We start from the raw sequence: 26,439 nt of genomic DNA, 5'->3' as shown, positions 1-26,439 counted from the left end.
ATTCGGGTTGTTTCCAGTGGGTGAGTGAAGTCCGGTGTGCAGGTGAGGCTTGCTGAGAAGGAAAGTGTTTGGGCACTTTGGGAGTAGATATTGGTGGGAGTTCTGTTCCCAAAGGTGCCCATGAATGAGTTGAGGTGAAAATTAACTTCTTTGGTTGGTTGCCAGGGGAAGAAGAGGCTTTGGTCTCCACTCAGTGCTTTCTGACACTGCACACAAATGGAATGTGTCTAGTTTGGATGAGTAGCTGCTAATCAGACCTGTGCTGTCATTGCTGCAGTTTGCCAGCCTCATGACTGATTATGAGGAGCCGAGACCTTTGCTTGTTTGATGTGGGGCAGATTCTGAAACAGCATTAGAGATTAAAAGTGTGGTATATCTGTTAAAATGTAAAGTTTCCTTTTTCTACTCTCAATAGTAATTTGGTCTGTGTAGTTATCTTCTGCTCTGTACAAAGATGAGAAGTCAGGACCTTGCCTTCTCCCACGGAGTGTCTGAGCTGCATACATTAAAGCATCCAGGGCTGCTCATTGGGTTTGACGTGTCTTGATACTGCAGATTCCACAGTGTTTTGATTTCTGAATGCAATTTGGGGTCACAAGAGGAGCAGAGATCTCTGAGGCTTCATCTTCCCTCCTCCCGACCCCACTAACATCCCCAACTCTCATGTCCCCATAGTAAAAAGGGATAATTTACCTGTTCCAAAAACTGCCTGCAGCCCACTGAGCCCTCATGTTTTATGCAGGTACTGTTTAAGTGCAGTCGTGAGAGTAGGTAGGTGTTAGATGGGTTCAAAGTTTTCAGCTGAAATTCTTGGTGTTTCATCTTCTCCCTTTGCTTGCTTTTTTTCCTTCTGTAAATGCTGAGGACACAACTTTCCTAAGGATAAAACACTGGTGGTGCCTGTGCTTGAAATGCAGATTGTTCCCTAGTAGTCATACTACCTGCCTTGAAGGCTGCTTACCGAGTTGCGTAGTTGGATGCTCTGTCAAAGATTTTAGTTCTTGGTTCCAGTACTCCAATTTGTTGGAGCAACAGAAGTGGCACCCTGCCACAGGAGTAAAGAATGCTGTTTCCCCACTAGTATTTGAACAGTCTACTGCCTGTTCTTTTAAACACGAAGCGGTGCAACAGGTTTGTTTCTTGGGTTGGGAAATACTACCAGAACAAGCAGACAATAAAATTTAAAACTAGGATTTAAAAGAAGATTTCAAGGTGTGTTGCTCTTTATTTAGCAGATGTAGTGGTTATGATATTGAAAAGAAGAGAGAGAAGCTAAACAGATGGTACACAGTTAAGGAAAACAAATGTGAACTGCTCTGAAATCTGTTCTTTTTCAATGTTTGTCATTTTCTTAGATGGCTTCAGTAACAGATGCCAGATACAGGCAGAAAGACACTTCAGATCAAAATTTTGATTACATGTTCAAGCTTCTCATCATTGGCAACAGCAGCGTGGGTAAAACATCCTTCCTCTTCAGATACGCCGATGACACTTTCACACCAGCCTTTGTTAGCACGGTAGGAATTGACTTCAAAGTGAAAACAGTTTATAGGAATGACAAGCGGGTGAAGCTGCAGATCTGGGTAAGTGACAGTGTTTATATTAATCCTACCAAAGATATGATGGTAAATAATAGCTTGTTTGGAAGTAGATTTTTGGATTAATATTGATTTGATTGTTCATGTTTTGTGTGGCTGTATCATTTGTATCCCTGCAGTATAGCTGAGTAAGTTCTCTTTTGTTGCTGTCTTGCTCAACTGGTGGGACTCCTGATCTGGCCTTAGGCAGCTGCTCTACATTCTCCAGAGTAAGTGTACTTTTAAACTGCAACAAACCCAAAGCGGGTCTGGAGTCCTTCAGCAGCACTTTCTGAGTGAGCGCTAGTAGGCAAGGAAATGCAGTGAGCGCTCAGTGAGTGAACTCTACACATAGCTTCTACTATCAGCTTATGTCATCTGATGGATTCCTCAGGGGGAAGGCAGAGGTGTGCTTCAAACCATCTATGCTGATGTGACTTCTTGGTAAATCAAACGGGAGGAGAACTTGTGCAGGTAAGCTGGAGGCTCCCTCTGCTCAAACACCCTGGCATGGAACCCTTTCAGCCTTTTTCATGACAGCATCCCAACCTAGTTTCAACAAAAAGAACATTCCTGAGCTGCAGAGTGGCAGACCAAGGCCAAGCAATTGTCAGGAGCTCTCAATGTTCCTTCTTATGGAAAGCAAGTGGGGTTTTTTATTCTACTTATTGGCAAATGATTTAAACCCCGCAGTGAAAATGCAGTTTATTCTGATGATGCTTAAACTCTCCTTGTCTCTGTAAATTACTCACTGTGTACTCACTGTGTAAATTACTCACAAACCCTCAGTTTGCTGTGTTTTAAAGTATCAGGGGGCTCCAGCTGGAATTCCAGTTATGGAGATTCTTCTCTTCTATTTTGCATAAAAAGATCTCAAAGAGAAGATATGAGGCTACTATTTTCTTAAACAATTTCAAAGGAGTGGGCTTACTAACTCAGAGTAGCTGCCTACTTAGTGGTTTCTCCCACAGGTTAATCTTAAGGTTCAGTCTTGAGGATGAGTTGAAACTGTAGAGCATTTCTATCCATACTGTAGAAGCATTTCTATACTTCTTAGCCCCAGCTGCAAGCATAGTCTTCTGACTGGTCTAGATACGCTTGATATATAACTAATCTCTAGTTATTGCATGGAAATATAATATTATAGTATTAATTTATTGTGATGCTCTTGAACAGTCACAATAAATCAGAGAGAATCTAAAATTAGGAACTTTTTTTTTACTGCAACTGCATGATTCATTTCAGAGCTGTGTTGCCAGATACCAGATACAACAAAACATTTAATCAAAGATGCTTTTTATGTTGCAGAATTTTGGCATTGAAACTAATGTAGGTAATCTGACATAAAACTGGTTGATTTAAAGGTTTACATAATAAAGATATTTGTACTTCAGGCCTCATAAGTAAGCAGCTAAAGATGATTTCCAATTTGTCTTTCTTCATCTTGGAACATGGCATTTTCAAGTGAGGTGATTAAAAGCAAGGCAGAAAACACCATAAAATAGTTGGTTTTTTGTAAAGGTACAGGGATTAAAATGAATTAAGCAATAATTTTAATTAAATGTTTGAAGGCTTTGAGGGGAAAAAGGCTGTAATAGCCTTAAACTTCTTATGAAAAGAGATGTCAGGTGGATTCCTTGGTAGGTGCTATCTATAGGAGCTGTAATACTGGAGTTAACCATCAACACTGTTGATTTAAAATTTACATTCAATGAAAGGTTCCTGTGGAATTTTGACATTTTCCAGAGTGATTGGTGCTCTTTTTGTCTCTCTTTCTGTGCTCCTCACAAGGATCTCTGATGTGAGTCACGATTTAAGGACCTTAAGAAAAACATGAAGTGTGTACATCCATAAACACCACAGTATTTGAACTTGTTTACCTCCTGCCTATCATGAGACTAAGCTTATAATGTCAGTGTATTCTTTGGGGTACATGTAGTAGGAGTGGGAGCAATTAGCATATCAAAACTATATGTTCCTATATGTAGGAACAGGAGTTTTGTTACCAATCTGTCTTCCAATTACTTTTAAATCTGATTTCCAGCTGCTATGGAGTTTCTGGAGTGTGGGACCCTGCGGCTCCATTGAACACTTCGCTTTGACTTAAAACTTTCAAGTTACATTGGCTTTTTGGCTCTTTTAATTATGCCTTCCCTAAGCTTGATGTTAAGTCTCACCTGAATCAAGCTGAATATGAAACTAACGTGAAACTAAGTGATGAAGGGGAATGTACAAGTGTTTAAATTAACCACTTCAAATGTCTTTATAAAATCCATAGAGAAGCACTTCTAGGAACTTCTAGTGTTCTCTGCTCCATGAAGCCAGGTCTTTTTCAGTTCATAGGTGCTTGTGGAGCTCTTAAGTGTATGCAGCTGTGGCACACTAGAGGTGCTAAAGCTGTGCACAAATAACCTTGTTTTGTGTCCTACAATCACAGGGTGGGAAGGAACTTACTACTGGTGGGTTATGATTCAGAGAGATCAGTGGGGGTTTCTATTTGCCTTTGTTGAACAAAAAAAGAGGAATATTTGGGTGTAGGACCCTGGCTGCAAAAAAGCTCCTTGGGTTTTCTTAAAGCTAAGAAAAACTTCCACTGTTTCAACTACCAAGTGGCTGCATATAAAGACTAACAGCACGTCGTTGTGTCAGTAAATGTCTTTCTGGCCTGTCTTGTGGTTAATATCTCCAATAGGAATTGGTGAGTGTTTTTAAGCTAGAGATCTAGCTATTGTGCTTGTGCTAAGTTTGAGGAAGTCTGGTTTGTGAATCAGGATTTGACAAGCTGTCAAATGTAATGATCAAAAAGGAGTTCTCCTTCATTTCAATTTGAGGTTGTTGGTGGGCCTCTTGCTTTGACATTAGCTCCTCAATCACCCACACTTAATGAGTCCAGTCAGGTGTGCTAGTGACCTTGCAGCCTGGAAAATGATCTGCTTTGAAAAGACTTGAGTATGTCTTGAGTTTGAGAGGAATGGAGCATGGCAAAGGTATTCATGGTGGGTTTAGAATGATAAAACAAAATGGGAAAATGGTCTGGAGAGGGTTTATGTAAAATGATGTTTTGTAGTTGTATGTTTTCTTTAAAGAACTCCAAGGTTAGTTAACTGGTTTAATTTCAAGTATTTTCAGTCTTGTTTGGGTATGGTAAATAGAATAAATGACCTTTACTGAGAGAGTTCATTTTGTAGTTGGATGAGGTTTGGTAATTTGCACATTACTTATGTAAATATATTCACCTATTATGTAGATATTCTAATAGGTACATAAATGTAATTTTTGGATTAGAACTCTTTTATCACACTGTCATCTGTAATAACACTTTCATATATTTGTAAGGGGCCAGTTTATATCTCTCTGCATTTGGGGTATACATGTTGATTATTTTTTTCCTGACCAACAATTTTATATTCCTGGAATTACTAATTACTGATTACTAAAGGAAAGCTATTGTATTTTCAGCTAGGCGTGGTTTTTATTAGAAATAAATCTCAAAGGTAACATTATTATGTTTTTAGCAAATGCACACAGTTAACACTCAATGCAGTGTTCAGGTTGCCTAGCAGCTAGAGAAGGCCACTTCGTCCACAGCCAGGTGGAAGAAGGGTGAATGAATAAAAGTGCTTTGGGTTTTAGGTGGGAGCAATGTGAGATTTCTTTTTCTCTTTCCTCCTGTGTGTTTGTGTGTCTGTTGGTGGTGAGTAATAATAACAGCAGAATGCTTGAGCTACATAGCATTCATGTTAACTGCCTGAGGAGCAAACTCTGGTCCTTCATGTTGGCCCAGTTTAGGTTAATTCTGTGAACTTTTTGGCTAGTAACACAAAAGTGCTGGTAGAAAATCACTGTCAGCGTTTAACCCAAACCTTGCATGCCACACTTTGCACACCACAGAATACGTGCTTTGCGTGAGGAATTTTGTTATACTTTTGTACAGCACCCTACACAGCCGAGTCTCATTTTTGTTGCACATACTACACATAAGCATACATTTGATTATAATGAGCATAACTAAATGCAGAGTTTGGCAGCTGATGTTACAGTTGAAACTACTTTCAACCCCCGTTTTTAAAGGCAAATAGAGGTTAAATTTAACTTCAGGTTAAAAGGTAAAGAGATGTGATGTTCAGGTGGGGACAGCATATTTAAAGTGCAGTATGATTTTTCTTTTAAGGTGCTGCTACTCAGATTTAAACTGCTAGGATAAGTACAGCTTTTTCTTTCCCATTAGTAAAATGTTCCCATGGCTGAACTGAAACCTGGAGGGGTTTGTGATTAGCTGTAGTGGATGTCTGAACCACACGTTACAGCTTTCAGGCACAGCTGGGAAGAGGGTGCAAAGAAGGTGGTTTTGTTGGAAGGATCTTTACAAACAGGAATATGACAACTCCTAATTATGCTGAATGGCATTCACCATTACTAACCAGGAAAAGTCTAACCCACATTAAAACCTAAGCCGTGTAGCTGTCTAGAAGGCATATATGCAGTGTTTTTAAAAGCTCTTTGCATCTGTTGTCACTCACATAACAGGATGTTTCTGTGCAGCTTGCCTCATAGGGAACGGATTCAAAGTAACAAATCTGGTAACTAAGATTATTTTTTTCATTTAAAGGAGGTAAAATTAGAACATCATCATATTTGATTGTAAATTTTAATGTTAATTGCACACTTAACCAAAAGCTAATTATGCATTTCAGATGAGAGAATCATCTATTCCCCTGGCATCCCATTCCCATCATGTTTTTGCTAAGTTCCTTATAAGCCCTGACTTTAAACTTAATGCTTACACAAGACTTGTTTCTAAAAAAAGAGATAGTAAGAATTCTGTAATTTAATGTATAGATGTGTTAGCAATGGATGTCTAAAGATCCAGTGGGCCTGATGGTGCTCAGCAGATTCACAGCTGCTGTGAAATCCTCTGATTTGCTGTTTAGGCAAAGAACTAAACCAGACAAGTCATGATAGTGAAAAGAACAGGTTGCTCCCTGTAGAGAGACAAGGATTACATCTTAGTTGCAGCATTAAGGACTTACTGGGTCCCAGGAATGAAAATCATTCTGGGGTGAGTGGATGTAAAGCACTACTTCTGATGTTTAAACACAGTGCAGAGTATTTGACCAGAGAAGAGTTATAGTATCAGCTTGTGTAATTCAGTTCCAAGGTCTTGCTTATATCTCAAGTAACTGTACTCCTGTTTTGGGAAGAACTTGGTGTTAATGCCACTCTGAGTGGTCTGTAAGATTAGAGTTTTAAGTGAGAGAAATCTAGAGTTTAAGGGAGAGAAATAAAATCTTAAAAATAAAAACTCAGGTTAATATCTGTCCCACTCGCTATTAAATTTATTTAACAGCCTGAGCTTGCTGAGCAGGGCATTACTGTGTTTGCAGTTGCATATTTGATGCAGAAGGTTTATTTCTGTTTATAGCTAATCACCTCAATCCCATTGTTATCTCATTGTAACACTACATTGCCGTGAAGGCCAAATTCAACTTTGGTCTTAGCTCTGTTACCTCTGGACTTACTCCTGCTTGTAATGCTACACCACTGCAAGGTGAAGTATCTCTTTTTGTGCTACATCTTTGTAGAGTTACTAGGGATATGAAGCATTTCATAGAACCATAGAACCCCAGACTGGTTTGAGTTGGAAGGGACCTTAAAGCTCATCCAGTTCCAACCCCTGCCACAGTCAGGGACACCTTCCACTAGAGCAGCTTGCTCCAAGCCTCTGTGTCCAACCTGGCCTTGAGCACTGCCAGGGATGGGGCAGCCACAGCTTCTCTGGGCACCCTGTGCCAGTGTGTGTGTCCCCCATCACAGTGAAGATTTCTTTCCATATGAAATGACAGAAGTCGCACTATTGCATGCAGGGGTACTGGGCTGTATCCAGGAGCAGGGCTGAGCGTGTTTGTGTTAGCTGATTAAATGCTGCTGGTAGTTCAAAGGTCTGGGCCTTTTGCAGAGAGCATGGGCCAACGTTGCCTGGTTCTCTTATAGGGGAAAAGCTCTAGGTGGGAAATTTCAAGGGTAATTCTTCAGATGATGCAGTGAGACAGTTAAGCGTTGAAAGGACAAATGGGTTTCTGGCCTCCTGACATTTTGTGCTTAATGCTTTTTGCAGCAGAAATTCAGAAGGGGTGTTTTGTAATCGTTTTACATAATATCTTAGACTTGTGTTCCTCAAAGCATTTTCCTGTTGTCCTTGTCTTATCAGAATCACCCTGACTATGATTTTCTTTCACAGTGTTACCTTCTGCATGATGGCAGGTAAATTCTATATTTAAATACACTTGTTTACACTGTGATCAGTTACCAGATAATACAGTGGGTGGATTTATGAGTTCTCATAGTATTTGTCTCAAGTGAGGACATACTTAAACTGTGTCACAAGTTTTTGGTTAAACGAGAAAATACAACTTTGCGCTTATTCACATTTATAACTTCTACATTGCAACTAGTGCAGTGTCATATTTCTGCAACACTTACCAGCAGGCTGAATGGCTGATTTTAGAGATAAAAACAGGAATCCAAGACCTTAGAAACTGTTTTTCAGGTGTGAGAAATGGTACCCTTTAGAACAGCTTGGGTACCCAGGAGTTAGCCGTAGGTACCTTGTAATTTATTTTCTGTTGCCTAGCTATTTAACCCCATCCTGATTCATTAAACAGCATAAACTGGGCTCCCAGATGTTGAGCACTGGTTTTCTTTTCTATCAGCAAGGCCATTTTCAGTCATACGGAGGGAAGGTCTTATGAGTAGCCCTGAAGCACTTTTCGATTTGTTAGAAAGGCAAATGAGTGATGAGGCCCTCAGTGACACGGTTTAGTGGTGGTATTGGTGGGGTAACGGTTGGGCTTGATGATCTTAAAGGTCTTTTCCAACCTGGTTGATTCTGTGATTCTATGATCCTTCCAGCACTGGGGAAATGGTGACATTATTTCCTGTCCACATAATTTGTGGTTTGTTGTGGTTTGTTTTTCCTTTCCCTTTTAATTACCAGGTCCCCAAAATGACTTTTTACCTGATTATTGTAGGTGAATTTTGCTGAATGTAACCACAGTGTGCTCAGAGATCCACCCGACTGCTCTGTGTAGCTGTGTTGGAGGGCAACAGTGTTGGACTCTGCAGATATGTATGGTGCTGACAGAAGGACACATTGGTGAGAACCACCAGAAACTGGACAAAAATGCAGTATGCTCCTGCAGTGTGGAGAGCTGGGAGGCCTATGGCTTGCTGGTTAGGTTCTCCCATGTGCAGAGCAATGTAATGTTTAACAACAGACGTGAATCTCAGCCTAGGTTTCTGCTGAGCTCTTCTGGTTGCCCAGCAAATATTAGTGAGTGGCAAAGTGGGAAACATCCTGTTTGGGGATAGATAATATGATTCAACAGCAGCTTAGCACCTTGCATTTTATAGTCAGGGACCACCGCAGCCTAAAAGAGTATCTTAAGCATCCTAGTGTATCCTTCTCTGCTTCTGTCACAGTCCTGGCTTTGCTTTGTTGCTAAGATGCTCCTTCTTCCAAATGGAGCTGCCAGTCCCAAGTGTTTTACCTTGTCCTTCTGCTGTGCACTTTCATCTTGTTTGAAAAGTCCTCTAGGTTTGCTAATTCTGCTTCGTACTCATTTCTTTGCTAATTGTATGTTAGATACTCACTGCTTTCCTACCGATTTCTGTTCGAAACTGAAACAGGAGGTGGCAAAGAGTGTTTGAAACGTGGGGGAGCAGGTGTAAGTGGAGCAGGTAAATGCACTGTGTTATGAGCTGTTGTGCTTTATTAACTGAAGTGACTTTGTATGCTATGAGTCAAGTGATTAAACTTCGTGTGTTACTTAGAGAAGGCTCAATGATGGTATTTTCTCAGCCAAATTCTGGATGGCAAGATGCTCTGACAAACGGATAGAGACATCTGTACCAGTGCTAGAGGGTAAGGTCATGGAGAGAGAGCAGTGTGCGTAGATCTGTGTGTGCACATATGCTACTGATATCTATCAAGTGTTATTGTCTCTCTGCTTTTCTTGTAGCCAGAGTGATAAAATAGAACATGCAGGGGATCCATGCAGAACATGTTTACTAGGCAGGATATTCACCCTAACGCTGTTTTTCCCTTTGCATGCACTTATCCAAAGATCCACCTGCTGCTTCCTTTCCTTTGGTCCCTACATCGGTGCTAACGCTGTGGCAGCTCTGAAGCTACTGAGTGTTCGAGTGCCATGGAAACTGCATCCCGCTCGGCTGCCAGCGGGCACTGAGCCTTTCCGCTTCTGAATGGAAGTGCTCTGAGTGCCAAATTGTGGTAGACTGGCATGAGTCAGCTTTGATAAGTCCATGTAAAGTCTTTAGCAAGGACTGCAGGTCTGTTTTTATTTTGAGGGAGAAGAGGGAAATAATTCCCATCAAGTGTGGTTTGGGTTTATTTGTTTTTTTAATTCAATAACCATCCTACATAGCTGAAAGGCTAAAAAATGTATTCCCACTGCAATTACCACCAAATACTAAACTGCTTCCTTGCTGTGCACTTTAGCTTCATGTTGTACACATTTCTGTCAGGCTATATCACCTTTCCTATAGTTTCCTCTTGGCCCTGTGTTATGCACCCTGGCTTGCTCTTGGTGAAATCGGACAGTACTTTTGTGAACACTTGTGTATTAACTGTAAGGACAGTTCTCACAGAGTACTGTCGCAACAGGATTTGAAATCGTGGAGTTGTGTGGAAGAGTGACCAAGAAGTGCTGGGAAAAAGAGAGGAAGTCCATTTAATTGTTTCCTTTTAAGAGAAGAATGACTCTGACTGTAATAGAGTATGCTGCTGCATCGATTGCATGGAACAATAACAATAACAATAATGTTCATGTGTGTGCAGTTTCTGAAGAGACACTCTATATTCTATTCTTGTTGTCAACTTCAGCTGTGATAATGGTGGCAGCCCCTTCTTCAGCTGGAATTCTTTTCAGTTTGCTCTCTGCTCCCTTTGTAGAGGTGGAGGTGACTAAAGGGAAAGCAGCTGAGGATTGGGAAACAAGAAAAGAGCTGGTTAGGGGTCGGAAGTGATGATGAAACTTCCTTTCTCTAACTACTGCAAAGTGCCTCTCTGCTGCAGCGCAGCACGGCAGGGTTTGTTCCAGTTCCTAAGGCATGAACACAAAGTGATAGTTTCAGTCCTGCCTTGTGTCTGGTTTATTCCCATGTTATTTCTAAGGTGCCCAAAGCACAAGCTTGTGTCGTGTGTTGTTGGGAATGCTGTGCTTTTTCAGAACGAGTTGCTTGAGGGGCTGTGGAAGCAGGCTGCCAGAGAGCAAGTTTTGGCTGTGTGCAGCCGTTAAAGAGAGACACTTCAGTGACAATTCAAGGTATAGAAGTTGAAATGCCATTGAGCATTGAGTTTTTTCTCCCACCTCCAATCTCATTCTCTACTTCCGGAGCTGGCTCTGTCTCTGGTAAATGGGGTCTGGGTAGGCAATTCTGCCACACAGTGCTGACATGCCCTAAAGCCAGCGAGTGAGTGGAGCTCAACCTGGCACAAAACTAGAGTAGAACCAAAGCAGGACGATGAAATTAAAAACAGCAACAAGAAAAACCCCAGTACCTTTAATGATTGTTAATTACAGTAGAAAGCAACACCGAAGAAGCAGCACTCAAACACTGGTTTGCAAGGAGCAGCCCTAAGCAGCAAGCCCAGGAGGGCTGGATTCCGCAGGGCTGGAACTGCTGTGGCAGAAGTGTCAGTCTGCACAAACACCATGTGGATTCCAGCGAGGTTGTTGGTGCCTGGGCTCAGAGCTTCCTTGGGTGAGGAAGGTGTGCATTTAGCAAAGCTCTTCAGCCTGGTTTTGTACACCCTTTCTCACCAAACCCCCTTCCTAGGTTGTTTTCCTAAGTGTGAGACATGATGTAAAGCACAGAAGGGACTTGAATGTGTTGGCTAATTATAGGAACTTAGGGCTCCAGATGAACAGTATTTCTATACTGATGCTCATTCCAACTGTTGCACTAAAGTATGTGACAGCTGAAAATCCATACCTGTTTAAGGCTTCTTATCCCAGCTAAAACAGATCTCTTTTATAAGATTGCCCTTTATCTTGAAAATAGCATGCAGGAAATGTCACTACTGCAAAGATACTAAATCAGGCAAATCTGTGAGAACTGCTTGGTCCCTCCTGAGTCTTAGGGGGTTGGAATTATAAAATTAATCATTTCCTTTCACTCATGCTTGTTATTGATTTAGTTATGTAAAAAGAGAACTCTTCCAAGGGAAGAACCTGTGTAAAGTTCTGCCTCTGTGATGTCCTTGCTGCTGTTCTGAGTTGCAGTTACACTCCTCAGTAGCATATTCAAAGCTGTGGCCATCGTTCTGAAGTCTTGGACATAATTTCAGATTTCCTGCTATAATTCTGATGTAAATATGCATAGGAGCTACTTATTATTCTATCAAGAGACTGCAAGAAATCTAAAAGGAGTGTATTCAGCAACAGTCATCCACACCATTGTCATGGTAAAACTGTGATTGGAATAATCTTTCACTGAAATCTGGAAATGGTCTTTTTCTTCCAACTGGTTACTATTTTGACAAGGAATTTCACCTGAATCAGTGGGACTTGCAGAAGCTGGCTGTAACTTAGACACAGCAGGATCACCGCATCATTGGCTCTAAGTTGTGTGTCAGTTCCCCCATCAGCAGTGCAAGCTGTGGAAATCCTCTCCTCATGCCTGGGGGACCAGGAAGCAGCACCATAGCTCCAGCTGGATATCAAAACCTGATGTTGCTAAGTGAGGACAATGTGGTCACCTGCCATACCATTTACAGAATTGAAGAGGAGGAAACAAATAGCTATATTTGCCACTAACTGCGTGCAAGGTGTTTATTTGCTCTGGTACTGAGCGCATCAAACTTATGCATCCCTTTGACTTCAGCTGGGATCTTCAGAGTTGTAAAGCTCCTGCAATGGCAGCCTTTTATCCTGCCTGCGAATGTGACCTCCAAATGTGCAATATTGTGTTACCCTATGACTGTGAGACAGGGCAGTCAGTTGGATGGTAAAAAAAGTCCAGACCTTTTTTTTTCAATTATGGTTTTAATTACCTGATTTTTAGGTGAAAAAAGCCTGGTTTCAATCACCTGATACAAAGGCAGAGAAGAGGTGGTATTTGTTTTACTGGTTATAATGTCAGAATCCATGCAGCGTGGCCTTTTCAACTGTAGTCTACATGTCAGGGAAGTATTACAGCATTGATTTCTTAATATATTTTTCATGAAGGAAAGTCAGAATAAATCCAGGCTATCGTATTTGCCAGCTACTCTGGGACTGTTATTAGGAAATATGAGAAGCAGGAGTTTTTTCATTCCTAATTTGTCTGCTTATTTTAGGGATATACAATAAAATTCCTAAAGATTTAATTGCCCTCACGCCACAGGTGAGTCGTGTGTGTTGTGCTAAACCCCATCTGCTCAATACAGTAGTTGAGAGACTGCTTTGAGCAAAGGGCAATGCTGAGTGGCTTTTTTCAGTCATGACTCATTGGCTCTTTTTAATGAAAAGATTCCCAAGACTCGTTAATTTTAAGATCTCATCTATTAAATTCTGGATTAATAACAGAAGAGTGCTAACCTGACAGTGTGGCAAGGCTTGAGGGATTCCTATAACTGGTGTTCTCTTTCCAGTTTGTTTTTAACCAGAGGGGGACTTGCACAGACCTGGGTTTGGAACTAGAGACCACCATCTGTGAGAGTGGAAGAATTGCAGTAGATTGTCTTCCTGTGAGGTGCAGTCAGGAATGCATCTCCCCATCTCCATGGTCTTCCCTTCATCCAGGAGATGTAGAGTGCCTGTGTATCTGCAGAGGAAGGGACAGGGGTTTGCAGGAATGAAATCTGTATTGGTGTCGGTGATTACATCCAACCTCTTACTCCTCAGAAATGAGCTCTTCTCAAGCTTTGCTCTTCTGCACAGCACAAATTGAATTTGGACTTGCAGTCTGTAGCTTCTGAGTCTAAAGACTGACTCTATGTGTGTTCTGTGTCAAGAAGCATCCTCTGTTGGAAGGTCTGATGCTTTGGTGGTCCCAAATTCTTGCTCAACTCCTGCAGCTTGCTGCAAAATCCGATATAATTAATATTGCTTTTATGACTGACCTCTTCATTCACTATGAGTAATGAATGGAACAGAAAATTGTGTTTCTTTGTCTTACTGGGTAATGAAAGAGAAGAACATGCTTCTTTTAGTGCACAGCCCTTACCAAAAATAGCACCTGACTATATTTTCTCTAGCTCTTTCTCTTTACTATTATTTTACTATATTAAACACAATCTTTTTTTCCCTTTGGATTTCTTTCCATCTTTGTGCCCTGAAGCTTCAAACAGCAAATTTTGTGAGTCATAAATGTTCTGAGACATCAAATTAAGTAGAAACTGGAGAATGAGGTCTCAAAAGGTTTTGAATGCTGCTGACGTCAATCTCCGATTGAAATAAGAAAGAAGATAGAGCTAGCAGATCCTGTGAGCGAGACTGTAAGGGCACTTATGCTAATTCTGTTGTTGGAGCAGAAATTGTGTTTTTATAAATGAAGGCAATAGTTCCAACTGAAGATTTAACAGGCTTCATCTTAGATGATCTGGAGCTTTTGTACTTTACACTGGAATTTGCCTTCAGCAGATTCAAACCAAATTGCTTGGAAGTGACTAAAACGAACAGCAGCGTGCTTTCTGCCTTTTCAACTCATAATATAATTCAGTTTTCCAGCTTTGCTTTTGCAAAATGAACAGAAGACTAAGAACCTATTTAGAGATTATTTTTTTCATTGATTGTCAATGGGAGAGAACTGAATTTTGAAAATAGCAAGGAGTCATTGAAGTCAATACGTCTTAAGAATTCTTTTGTTAACATGAAACATTTACCTTTTAGGAAGCAGTTAGTAACGCTGGTTTTGAAGTTAAATGCATGCAGATTTGATGGTGCTATGGAAGCTTCTGATAGGTGTAGGGGGAAGAGTGCAAACAGTGACTAAAGGAACGGGATGTTTTCCATGTGGAAACCACAAGGAAGTCCCTTGCTGTTAGTTTATCAGTGCATCATGCTTTTATGTGCATGAATATTGTGCTTTTAACAAATATGGCAGTTCAGATTTGACAGATGACTGATATACTTGTTGACTACTTTATCCTATCTCAAATCAGAGAGTTCACTGGAGGCCTGCATCTAATTGTTAATTAATAGTGCTGCAGTGAGCACTTTGAGTATAGATGTGTTTTGACTGAAGGTATATTTCCACTGGTGAAATGGGGGTTCGAGATGTTCAGCCCTTTGCAAAATCAAACTATTTTGGAGAGCATCTTACGGCAGTGGATATAATAGTGTCAGGTTCAGAGAGACCAAAGTGAATTGAAGTGAGCCCAGAGGTATTGAAGGAGCAAGGTAATGTGATTGCTGGTTAACTAGATCAGGACAGCAAAGTGAATGCCTCCATTAGGTTATCTGTATTGCTGTGCTCAGGTGCCGTTCTGATGCTGTGAAGACCTTTTGACAGATTCCTATAGGAAGTCAGTTTACGGACTGGGAGCAGACCATTTACCTGTGCATAAAATACTGCAGTCAAGGCCAGTATGAAAATAAACATGAGATAATGCTTCAAATCTAGGGATTAAATACAGGCTGGATTTACCTGCAGGTGGCCAGTATGAACTCAACAGGAAAGTAATGAAGAGGGGCTGTCTAGCTAGCTACTCAGTGCAAAACATACTTCTGCTTGGATGTGAGGAGAGCACAAGGGAAGAGTTTCTGGCTCTTGAAGCTTGTGCAGTGTTCTGAGAACAGAAATACCAAAGAAGAGCAGCTTCAGAAGCTGGCGCTGCTGCAAGCTGTGGTGGACACCAAAGTGAGCCCATACCGGGGCGCAGTCTCCAGCCTCAGGCTCCTTCTGGATGGGGGACCAAACCCAATCAGTTTACAGTCTTTCTGCCATAACTCCTTGGTTACCATTGAAAGGATGCAGGCAGTGATGACAGATAGTTTGACTGCAAATGTATCAGTCAGTGGGTTATGAGATAACTGGTCTGATGTGTGTGATGACAGTGGATTTCCTAAGGCTTCTGGCCAAGAATGATCAGAGAGCATCTTGTAGTGACAGAGTACAGTTTTACCAGTGAGGGAGGCACAAGGTCCTTTAAATTACACCTATTGGGCTAAAAAAAGTGTTAATTTGAGAATATCATGTCATAAAAAGTCCGTGGAATTTGCCTGATTCTGCATGTTTGGCCCTTCAGGCAAGGGAGGAGGAGGAAGAGAGGTTTCATTGTTTCGGTTACCCATGAAACAGCACTGAAAAGGAGATCCACCACAAGCTGGTTTATTGGTGATTGGCTTCCAAGTTAGGAAGATGCTTCCCCTGTTGGTAAGGTTTTACATAATTGTACCTCACTGCAGTTTTGTATCTATTCCAGAAACATCCATTTCTGATCACTGTTTGGATCAGAAGCTGTACTGCTCAGAACCAGATGCTGGAACACTTCAGCTGCTGGTCTGAGATGACGTGGTGATTTCTCTACCCCATGGTGATTCCTCTACCCCATGGTGAATGAGCCCGGAGGCAGAGAAGCATTTCTGCTTTCTGAAGCTGCCTGTTTCTGGTAAACTAGCATAAAAATGAGTATCTGCTGAATTGGTGCATATCAGAATTCCTAAACAACTCTTCTGCCTCTGGCAGTGACACTCGATTATGTTTCTCATTCCTAAGCCTCTTAGAGGTTTAGCATTTATCAATCTCTTATAACACTGTCTGCTTGACACATTTAGTTAGGCATATGACAGTGATCGGTTGAGAGAAAAACAAGTCATCTCATCGAGTGAAAAATTGAAGTGGAGAGGCAAGCAAAGGTTTCCTGCTGTTTGAAATTTAGAACAGGGCCATTAAGAGAACTGAAATGGGGCTAATATAAAAATGGACTGTGTGTCCACTTCCCAGCCAACCTCAGGCAGTCCTCCACAGCTGGTTTTGTGAGCTATTGCAGCAGAGGCTGAGTGACTGGCTGAACTATAGGGCAGCTCAGCTCACACCTAGTCTCTTGGGATCCACGAGCACACTGGTAGTGTGCAATCTTATCCTTGATATTGATTCTGCAGCTGAACTATGGGGTAAAAACAGATCTGTGAAAGGGCTTGGGTCAAGTGTCTTCTGGGAACACAACGCAGATGGTCTAGTAGGGTGAAGGCAGTCCTAGTGCTGACTGGGGTGGTGGGTCCTGAAGCCCTGTGAGTGCTCATTGCTGATCCTCCTGGCCAGAAGCACCTCCAAGAGTCAGTCTGAGTTGCCTTTTTGCACTGACTTCATGATGAAGGGTCCTGAGCATTCTTGCAGTACAAATGCTGTTCAGAAGTAGTTGGTATTGTAAGCAGGTGCATTCCAGCTCGGTGTACCTTGGAAATTTGACAGCAGCCAGATGTTTAACTGGGTAAAATGATGACTCTAAATACCATCATATAAATCTTGCAAATGCTGCTGAGGCTCCAGATACACCTTGTGAATTGTGAATTCTCAAAGGTCCTGGTTTATCAGAGAGCGAACTCTTCTCTTTAACCCTTGATTGGACCCAGCAGAGACAGCAGGTGTTGGGATGTTACTAATGACCAATTGCAGAAAGTCAGTTAATCAATCCTTTGGAGCCACACAAGGCTGGTTGAAAATACTTATACAAAGATTTTCTTAGTATTTTAATGAAAATTGACCCAGTGTTGCTGTTAGAAGCTTTCTACAGCAGCAGTCTTGCTTTGGTATACCTTTCAGCCGGCATGTGGTATGCATTTTATCTGAACACATTGATTTGATTTAAGTTGATTGATTTTGATTACTGACATGAGGGTATGCTAATGAGAAGCAATCCAGCTTGTCTAAATGACTGCTTCAATCTCTAGCACTTCTGCTATATAATGTTTGTATGACATGCATGAAAAGCACAGAGAAAAATGTGTTGAACTGTTGAATTTTTTCTCAGTGGTTACTCCTTGATGAACAGGAGGAGACACATTATTCTGATTGCAGCTTGACAACAGATTCTTCTGTCAGTACAAATGAAGGCACTGAATATACCCAGTTAAGATACACTTCTTTGCCTCAGGAAATTGGTAATACTGGTGGCTGTAAAAAACCCCAAACCAAGCCAACATAAACCCCTTGCTAACCTGGCAGCAGTGTGGAGTCTGGGGGCTCGCAGCTTTGCATCCCCATGTTGAGGTGTGTGAAAGCCTCCAGCTCCTGGGTTGTAGCAGCCTTTAGCAGCCCCACTTTGGAGTGGAACAGAGTAACCCGGTGCCTATGGGCCAGGAGGTTGCATTGCAAGGGCAAAGTGCCAAAACAACCTCTTGTACCTGAAAGGTTTCAGAAGGAGGTTGTTCAAATGCAATACTGAGTTCCCACTAAGAACGTATGAGGTCTCGGCACCCTATTAAACCAGGGTCTTTGAAGCTGGTCCTTCAGTTTTTAATTTACTGGAGCCTGTTTGTTTTAGATGTTTGTGTACCTGTTGCTTAGGAACAGAAAGTGCAATATAGTGGAGAAGTTTTAAGAGAAAGTAGACTGTTGGATGCTACATTTCAAATCAAAACTTCTTCTTGTGAGCACTCACTTATAGGCAGGAAGCCTTCCTCTTGTATTGTGTGGTATAAATCAGCCAAGGTATGAAGTGCTGTTCTTACTAAAGTAACTAAAAGTGATCATTTCTGCCTTGGTGTAGCTACTTCTCCTGTGTTCCCAAGAAGTCACATCAACCTAGCTATGCTGTGATCCTACAAATGCTTAATAAATGTTCTCCACTCTAAATATACAAGTTAGAACAGCCATCCCCACAGTTCTTACCCATATTAATATGGTATTGAAATAAAAATCTTTCCAAGTGGCCAGTAAATGAAGTTGAATCATAGCAAGTCAGCTGTTCTCCTTATAGGAGACTTGGCTGATGTCTAGGCCCTGAAGTGTTTTCCACTTAGCCAGAAATACCCACTTTGTCAAGGAGGTAAAATCTAGTTTGTATAACAATATTAAGTGATAATCCAGCATACAATCATTGATAGCAACTGATCTGAGTGACTTACGCAGATAATCACTATAGACACAGCTGTTGTAGGAGGAGAAGAGAGGGTGGGATGTTTTACAGCTATCTCTGCATGATGTTTTTGATACAGCACTTGGGTAATCACACTGCCTGTGCTACCAAGGTGAGCCATACAAATAGCATCTATTTGAGTAGATAAGAGCTTCCTGGATTGAGCCTGAGCAGGAGGAGGGGAGCTCTGCTTCTTCCCCTCCTCCCTCCGCCTCAAGAGTCCCTTGGTGGGGTCAAGCTTTGTGCCTGGGCAGGAAACTGTCCCCTATGGAGAAGAAACACAGGGGTAAGGGAAGCTGGTGAGTGCCCACCGGTGGCAGAGCTGCAATTGCTTTCTCCCAGGGCAGCTCCAAAGTGAGCATGGTGCTTTTTGCACTATTGGCAGCACAGCTGGCAGTAGTGTCAGTGAGGTTCCTTTGAGGACTCTGGAGCTGAATAAGAGTTCTCTCACCCTTAGGCAATGCAGTGTGTTGAGAGGAGAAGCTGGCACTCCTGTGGAGGAGGAAGTCCCAGGGATGTGTGAAGGGTCGCCAAGCATGGTGTTCTCCTTGGGTACAGAATGACACAACCTGACTTCTCTGCTGTCACTGTATGTTTTACAGGAGTGATTCATGTAACATGATCGTGGTTACTAAGATCAGGAAGAGGTTTGCTGATATTTAATCTACTCCTCTTCCTGGATCTAGCAGATGACAGCCTTGGTGTATCTGTGAGGCAGTTTGTATATGATACTTGGGAAGAACAGCTTGTCAGCCAACACCTGTGTTCATTTAGGTGGGTAAGCAGGCAGGCAGTAATGGCAAATGAAGTATATTCTTAATGTGAACCTATGAAACCTAATGGTTCTGCATAGCCCCCAGAATCTGTACTTCAATATGGACAGCTACCTCCAGGCTGTTTCTTTTTCTTTCATATATCATCTCTTTATTCCTCTAAACTGAATTCCTGTTTTACTTGAAGAAGTTCACAAACTAGTCCTGAATGTGTCTTTGTCACACTTGTGTGTATAGATGTCTGTCTGTGTGTATAGATGTCTGTCTCACACACCCCAAATTAAGGTGGTCTCTGCAAGGACAGTTTGGGATACATCTAGTGCACTGGAAGTGGCCAGAAGTAATCAATAGAGACAGGAAGGTGATTTGATAGTTGGGAGGAAAGTATTTGCTAGTAAAAGGTCAGTGAAGAGAGAAGGGTCCTGGCGATGTGTCCTTGTCTCCTTTAACACCGTATGACAAGCTTTCTCCTCTCATTTTCCAAGTTGCTCCTAGAGCTGTCCCTCTGGAGTGACAGGAGCATGCTTTGTAACTGGCGGCTGAGCAACTGCATAAGTGGTAGATCAGCTGCTAATCTCAGCTGAGATCAGTCAAACCCAGAAAGCTCCGGCTTCTACAGCAGCGTACGCAAGAGCAGAATCTGGTTCAGGTGCTTTGTTTGAACTTACACTGGAAAACAGTGTCCTGAGATGATTTTGCTTTCCAATAGCTCTCATGAATTACAAATAACAAGCTGGTGACTCCTGTGAACAAAGAAATTCCCCCAGGGAAGGATGAATGAGTTTGCAGTGGAGAAAGTACTGCACTGTGTTGCCTTTAAAGTATTCAGTTTTGTGTTGAAAACATGAAGCTGGAGGGAGCAATGGTACCATGGTAACTTGTGATCTTTTAGATCTTTCCTTCAAGATTGTTAAACTGTTTACCATGGTAATATCAAGTTAATATAGCACATTCTTGTTTTCCCTTTTATAATGATGTGTTTGAAAACTCCCTGATGCTACTGAGGCTTTGTGGTACCTTTAGTAAAACAAAGATGCTAATTATGAGCATTTTCTTAGTGCACCTAGTTAATTTGCTTTGTTTTAACAACCCTATTATCACCTGACAATTCTAACCCAAGCACAGTCTAATTGAGGCACAATGTGAAGCCTGTAATTGAGTTTCTGTGTTCATTAGATAATTTCATTAATTGTATTTTCATCCTTTGCTCCTAAAATTTGCGAACGATGTCCACATGGACATAAAGGTGGTGACAACTCTGCTTCTCCAGAGCATGGTTTTAGTTATCAGTGCAGTCTGTGTGCTAATCTTCAATACCTTGCTATTTCAATACCTTGAATTCATTCAACATTCAGATTATGTCACAAGCTGACAAAAAGGCAAAGCTCCGAGAGGATGCTGCTGCGTGCTACAAGCATGTGTCACAGGGCATCAAATCCTGACCCGAGCCCTTTGGGTGCAAACAGAGCACAAACAAAATGCATCTTCAGCTTTGAACATCTTAAGCTTTTCTGGATGTCTTCACAACTCTGTGGTTGCTGACTTTGGCCAAGACCCTGGAAGTGACAGAAGAAACTACATGGAGTTTTGCAAACCCAAACAAACCAAAAAGCCACCAACCAAAAGAACCCTCGCAAACCAGACCACCCCACCAGCAGAAGCAGAGCTCTGTGACTACCAAATAAAATACCTAGTTGAAGAGTTTTCCTCCTCCACTGAAAATTTCAATAATGAAATGGGCAGAAGTCCTAGGCTCAGTGAAATCAACAGCCCTTCTTTTGTCTTATTATCCTTGTCATATTCAGTATCACTCTATCATCTTTAGTTTCTAATGCTCCTGGGGAACTGCAGAAGCAGAGAGTCATTTGAGCTTGTAGGAGAGGCTGCTGAAGACCTGGTCCTGCAGTCTATGGCACAGCTGAAGAAGCCTTCCCCTGCCCAAGGAAACTGCTTGTTTTGCCTTTGCTGAAACAAGCCTTGTAACATCCTGGGACGTGTGTTGTTACTTGGCTCATCCAAACACAGATCATCTTTCCAATGCTCTGTAATAAGCCAGTCCTCCAGTCACCTTTTTTACTGTTCTTTTGGCCCATTGTAAGAGCATGTAGTGACAGGACAAGGGGGATGGCTTTAATCTGCCAGAGGGGAGATTGAGATGAGCTCTTTGGCAGAAACTCTTCCCTGTGAGGGTGCTGAGGCACTGGCACAGGGTGCCCAGAGAAGCTGTGGCTGCCCCATCCTTGGCAGTGTTCAAGGCCAGGTTGGACACAGGGACAGGAGCAAGCTGCTCTAGTGAAAGGTGTCCCTGCCCGTGGCAGGGGTTGGAACTGGATGAGCTTTAAGGTCCCTTCCAACCCAAACCAGTCTGGGATTCTCTGATTCTGTATTTCAGTTTGTTCCTTTTTCCTCCATCACAGTGTGTCACAAGGTGTCTCCGTCCCAGTAGTGCATTCTCTACAGCAGATCCCATTCCCTCTGGAGAAGTCCCAGCGTATTTCTAGTAACATCCCTCCCATTTTCTTTCCTGGGCACAGAGATGAACTTCTGTGTTTGCCAGATACCCCTTTAATGCCTGCTGTTCTTCTTTCCACACAAAAATGCAGCCTCTTCCATTTTTAAGTGGAAAAACAATGACTGTAGCACTGGAGCAAGCGTGGATGAGGGGTTGCTCCTGTGGCTGTCGTCAATAAGCTGTTTTGAAAGAAGCAGCATATGTGGAGGTCGCTTATGTTTACATCTCATTTTGCAAGATAGACTGCAACTAGTCTGTTCATTAATTAAATGGAAGTAAACATGTACCAGAATATTGCCTGTTCTTATCTAAGAGGCTTTTTGTAACATTTGCTGTCTGTCGATACAACTGTCCTAATATATGCAGGACTGATTTGATACAATATCATTAGTGACGTGGAAAGACACTTTGAGATTAGAACAGAGAGTATATTCTTTATCATCTGATACCTATTGTCTGATGGTTTACACCAGGAAGAGTACCTATTATAGAAGAAACTTTGCAGCGTATATTTATTTATGCCCCACTTGATGAGCATAATGAGAACCTGGGAAGTTTTTAGTCACTAAACATCAGGGAGGCTGGCACAAAGCACTGCTCATCTGCAATAAAGACTTTCTTGACAGTTAGATTTTAGGATTCCCTTCTCTCAGGTGCAGGTGTTGGTGGGAGATGAGCTCTGATACTACCACATGGTCTGCTAAAAAGGCCAGCTACTGTTGTCTGAGATTTATGGGAGCACTCAGTTTGTAAGACAGGATGCCCTTGCCCTCACACGTGTCCTTTGTCATTCTGCAGCGAGTGCTGGTAGGACAGGGATAAAGGCATTTGCTTTCCCTTCAGGTTTCATATGAAGAACTAGCAAAAAGAGACATCTAAACAAAGAAATCTGGGTGTTATTGTGGCTTCTATAATTTTTCAACTGACTTGGAAGATCAAAATGAAACCTTTGGTCAAGGGAAATTACATTCCCTTTGATACTCTGGATGAAGAAAGAAGTCCTGGGCGCCACGTGAGGATAGAAGCTGGGATTTTATTAATGTTTTAAATAGGGATACATTTTGTTCTCCGGACTCTGTGAGAATGGTGACTGTGGTTTGAGTTATACCACTGAAAAGGAAACTGCTTCCTGCAAGACCAGAAATCATTTTGTTCTGCAGAAAGGCCAGATGCTGTCACTGCCTGGATCTTGGTATAAAGCTTTATGGTGAGCTCCAGACAGCCCACGCCAAAGCTTCTCCTACTGCTCTAAAGCCTCCAAAATCAGGCCAAGTTTTAATTCTTTGACATTGGAATAAGACAAAATAGTAGCAAGCAGAAAGTACAGCTCATTTAAATGTAGTTTTATAATGTTTTGAAGCAGTTACGCTGGTGCTGATATCCCTTTAGTGTTAAAATGCCTTTAGCTCATTTGCAGATCTAGTTCTGCTCACTTGTACCTATGCTTCGCTTCAAAGTTTAGTTTTTGCACCCTTTTGGTCAAGGGGAGTGATTTGGACTGGCTTGGAACCAAGAACAAGTCCTGTGAGCCTTCTTTTTGTCTCTGTCATAGTAAATAGCTTGTTTTCCTCAAAATGTCAACTTGTTGCACCTTCTCCAGGCAAATCATGCATAGCTACACAGGAAAGCAGAGGAGCTTGATCTTCCTGGGGCTTTAGTTCAGTAAGGAAGCTGGTTTCGTTTGATAAATACTTCAGCGTGTGTTTTCCCTAGTGTAACAGGACAAATTCATTCCCAAGCTGGGAAGTGTTTCTTAAAGTGTGATGGTAATGGAGTGTAGAATTGCTCATTGCTGAATTGAGCTGATGGTCTATAGAGCCTGTTGTCAATCTGCTGCTGGTGGACAGCCTGGGTGATTTAGGAAGCAGCACAACGCTTATGCATGAACTTGTGCTTGTATTGTGCCAGATACTATGATTGCTTCAATTACAGATTTGGTGATAGACCTTCACTTGCTTGGGGTGATGCTGTCCTTATTCTATGAAGCTGTATTAATGTAAAATTGCTAGAATTTAGTAAAGAAAGATGGCCCCCTATTTTTGTTCACCTGAAAAGCATCACATGCATTTAGTGTTCTGTACAAAGATGATCTTCTGCTGTCCCTCTTCCACACAAGGATTTTCATTCGCTTCAAGCAGGACAGTCTGGAGTTATCATGAACAGCTCTTTTTGCAGCCTTCTGTCCTCGGGCTGAGGTCTGTGTTTTTGAGAAACACATCACATGGAATATGCTGTATGTTCTTATCTAGAAACTTAGTCTCACTGGAGAGAAGTAGGGACCTCCGCCTAGGCAGGATTCTTCACTGAGGTCACTGTGTGCAGGCAGGGAGTTAAAACTCTTCACGGCTTGTTTTATATCAAAGTACAATGGCCAAATGGCATCTCCCCAAATCCGGGCTGAATCAAGTGGTCCTCCTAAGTAGGCTGTGCTTGAGAGTGTGACTGAGGTCCCACTGGTGTGGGGACAGATGAGGCATGCAGCAATGCAGCTACTTTCCATCTGAAGGGCAGGTAAGTGCATGGTGTTGGACACCATCAGCCCCTGTAGCACGGTTTTCTCTGCCCCTGGTACAAGTAATTCATTGCCTTCAGTAGAAGTTTGTCCAAATCCTGTACAGAGTTTAAGCTGCTGTCACAAACCTTCTTGGGAGCTAATATTTTCACTGCTGGGATAAGAATTCTTTGACCCTTATTGCCACTTGTGTACATGTGCACATATTAGCCTGGCAGCAAGTTAAGTTTGAAATAGTCTATTGCTTTTATGACCCCTGTTGTTTAATAAATCATTAGGAGTATGATAGAGTTCCCCACCAGCATTTTTCTTGTCAGTATTCATTCTTTATATTGGTTGGCCTCAACTGTATGAGACACACTGGTGTGAACATCCATTAATGCTCAATTTCCAGCTGATTATACTCAAAGGCAGTGTAAGGTGGGCCCAGCAGCATCTGTCCAACCTCAGTCTGGGCCAGGATTTCTCACTGCAATCCTGATCATCTGAAATGCTGACATGATATTCTCATTAGGATCAGAATTGTGGGCATGCAGATCATGCTGTGATTGACCCAGCTGTAGTCTGCTTGCTGAACCTGAGATGTTTCTTGTTTCTTGGGGTCTTCTTCAATGAGCCAGGTCCTCAAAGACTTTTATCCCTTTATTTTCCCTTCCCACTTTAGGTAGGGCTTCCTTTCCCCTATTCACTGGGTTCCTTGGATAAATCATTTACCCATGAAAAAAAGGACTACAGGAATGGATTTTGGCTTGGTTTGCTCCAAAATGAGCTTAGATGCGCTATCTTTAATTCAGAAGAAATACAAAGTGATTCCTGCCAAGAAGAGTTGTTAAAAGTCAGTTTTCTAAACAGCTGATGAATTAATTGGGACATTTCAAGTAGGTAATGGTGATTACAATACCATCTGATTGTAGCCCTTAAATCATTATTGTAGCCCCTCTCAAAAATCATTTTAGAGGATGGAGAAGCAGTTCTTGATAGGTAAGGACTGGCCGGTTGAGGACTGGAACTGGGTTAGAAGTTTGTTTGAATGCCAGATAAATCAGTCATATGTTGTTTCTTTTTTTATGATGCCAACAACACGTTTTCTTCGGCTGAGAAATCTGTTGTTGTTTTCCTCTGTCTTTCTGAAAAGGTAAATACAAAGATGTGCTTTTCATCATTGAGATCTGAGCCACTTGAGCACTTAGCACACCCACTGGCCAAAGGCTTGGAAGCAGTACATGGCCTAGATGGAGCAGGAAGGTGTTGTGGTCATGAAATAATTAGTCCGCAGTAAAAATACCAAGCAGCAAAACATCTCACAAGTATGTCAAGAAATATTTGCTGGTGATGCTCTTTCCAAATAGAAGGGAGGAGTGGGCATCACCCCAGAGGTGGGTGAACTTACAATAGCGTGCGAAAAGACTTCACACCAAGAAACCCACAGGCACTGTAACGCCATGAGAGCCCCAAAGGGACCTCACAGCTGCTTACTGAGCTGCCTCAGGAGTGCAGTAGAGCCACCTGCAGCTGTCACACAATGCAATTTCCAGTTTAACATCTGGACTGTGTGGTTTTAATAGAAAATCTTGCCAGAAATGGTAGCAGGTTATTTTCTTTGTCTTGTGACATTACTGAGCATCGTGCGTGCGCTGTTGGGGTTGACAAATAAATTCTAAGCATCTATTTTAAGATGTTTATGACTACTCCAAAATAGCTGTCCTTTAGCTGAAAATCTTCCTTTCTATTCTCAGCCAAGATGTGGGTTTACTTGGAAAGTTTCAAATTCCATTTGATTGTTTTTTTACACTTTTGTGAATTTGATCAAAACCCCCTTCATGTCACCTGAAGAACTCTATCAGATTTACTTATTGCATTGCTTTTCAATGTATGTGCACATTTCTATCAAATATAAACTTGCGAGGTAGAGGAATCTCTGTTATTGCTAATTCCAGCACTTGGAAAATGTATTTCAAACTCTACTGAAGTGAGATAGATAC

At 41.9% G+C, this 26,439-nt stretch overlaps 1 protein-coding gene across 5 annotated transcripts in view; it reads left to right on the top strand.

The window, feature by feature from the left end:
* RAB3B (RAB3B, member RAS oncogene family) overlaps positions 1-26,439 on the top strand; it is a 59,246-nt gene that overhangs the window by 9,833 nt on the left and 22,974 nt on the right. For all 5 annotated transcript variants that reach the window (XM_062623241.1, XM_062623239.1, XM_062623244.1 and 2 more), the window contains one exon: positions 1,356-1,583. In XM_062623241.1, the coding sequence (XP_062479225.1) occupies positions 1,356-1,583 (228 nt within the window). The remainder of the gene's footprint in view (positions 1-1,355; positions 1,584-26,439) is intronic.

The sequence above is a fragment of the Pezoporus occidentalis genome, unplaced genomic scaffold (genome assembly GCF_034315485.1).
Source record: "Pezoporus occidentalis ecotype Australia unplaced genomic scaffold, CSIRO_AGI_Poc_V1 ctg25, whole genome shotgun sequence".
Taxonomy (NCBI): Eukaryota; Metazoa; Chordata; class Aves; order Psittaciformes; family Psittacidae; genus Pezoporus; species Pezoporus occidentalis.
This window is presented reverse-complemented; position numbering and strand designations above follow the sequence as displayed.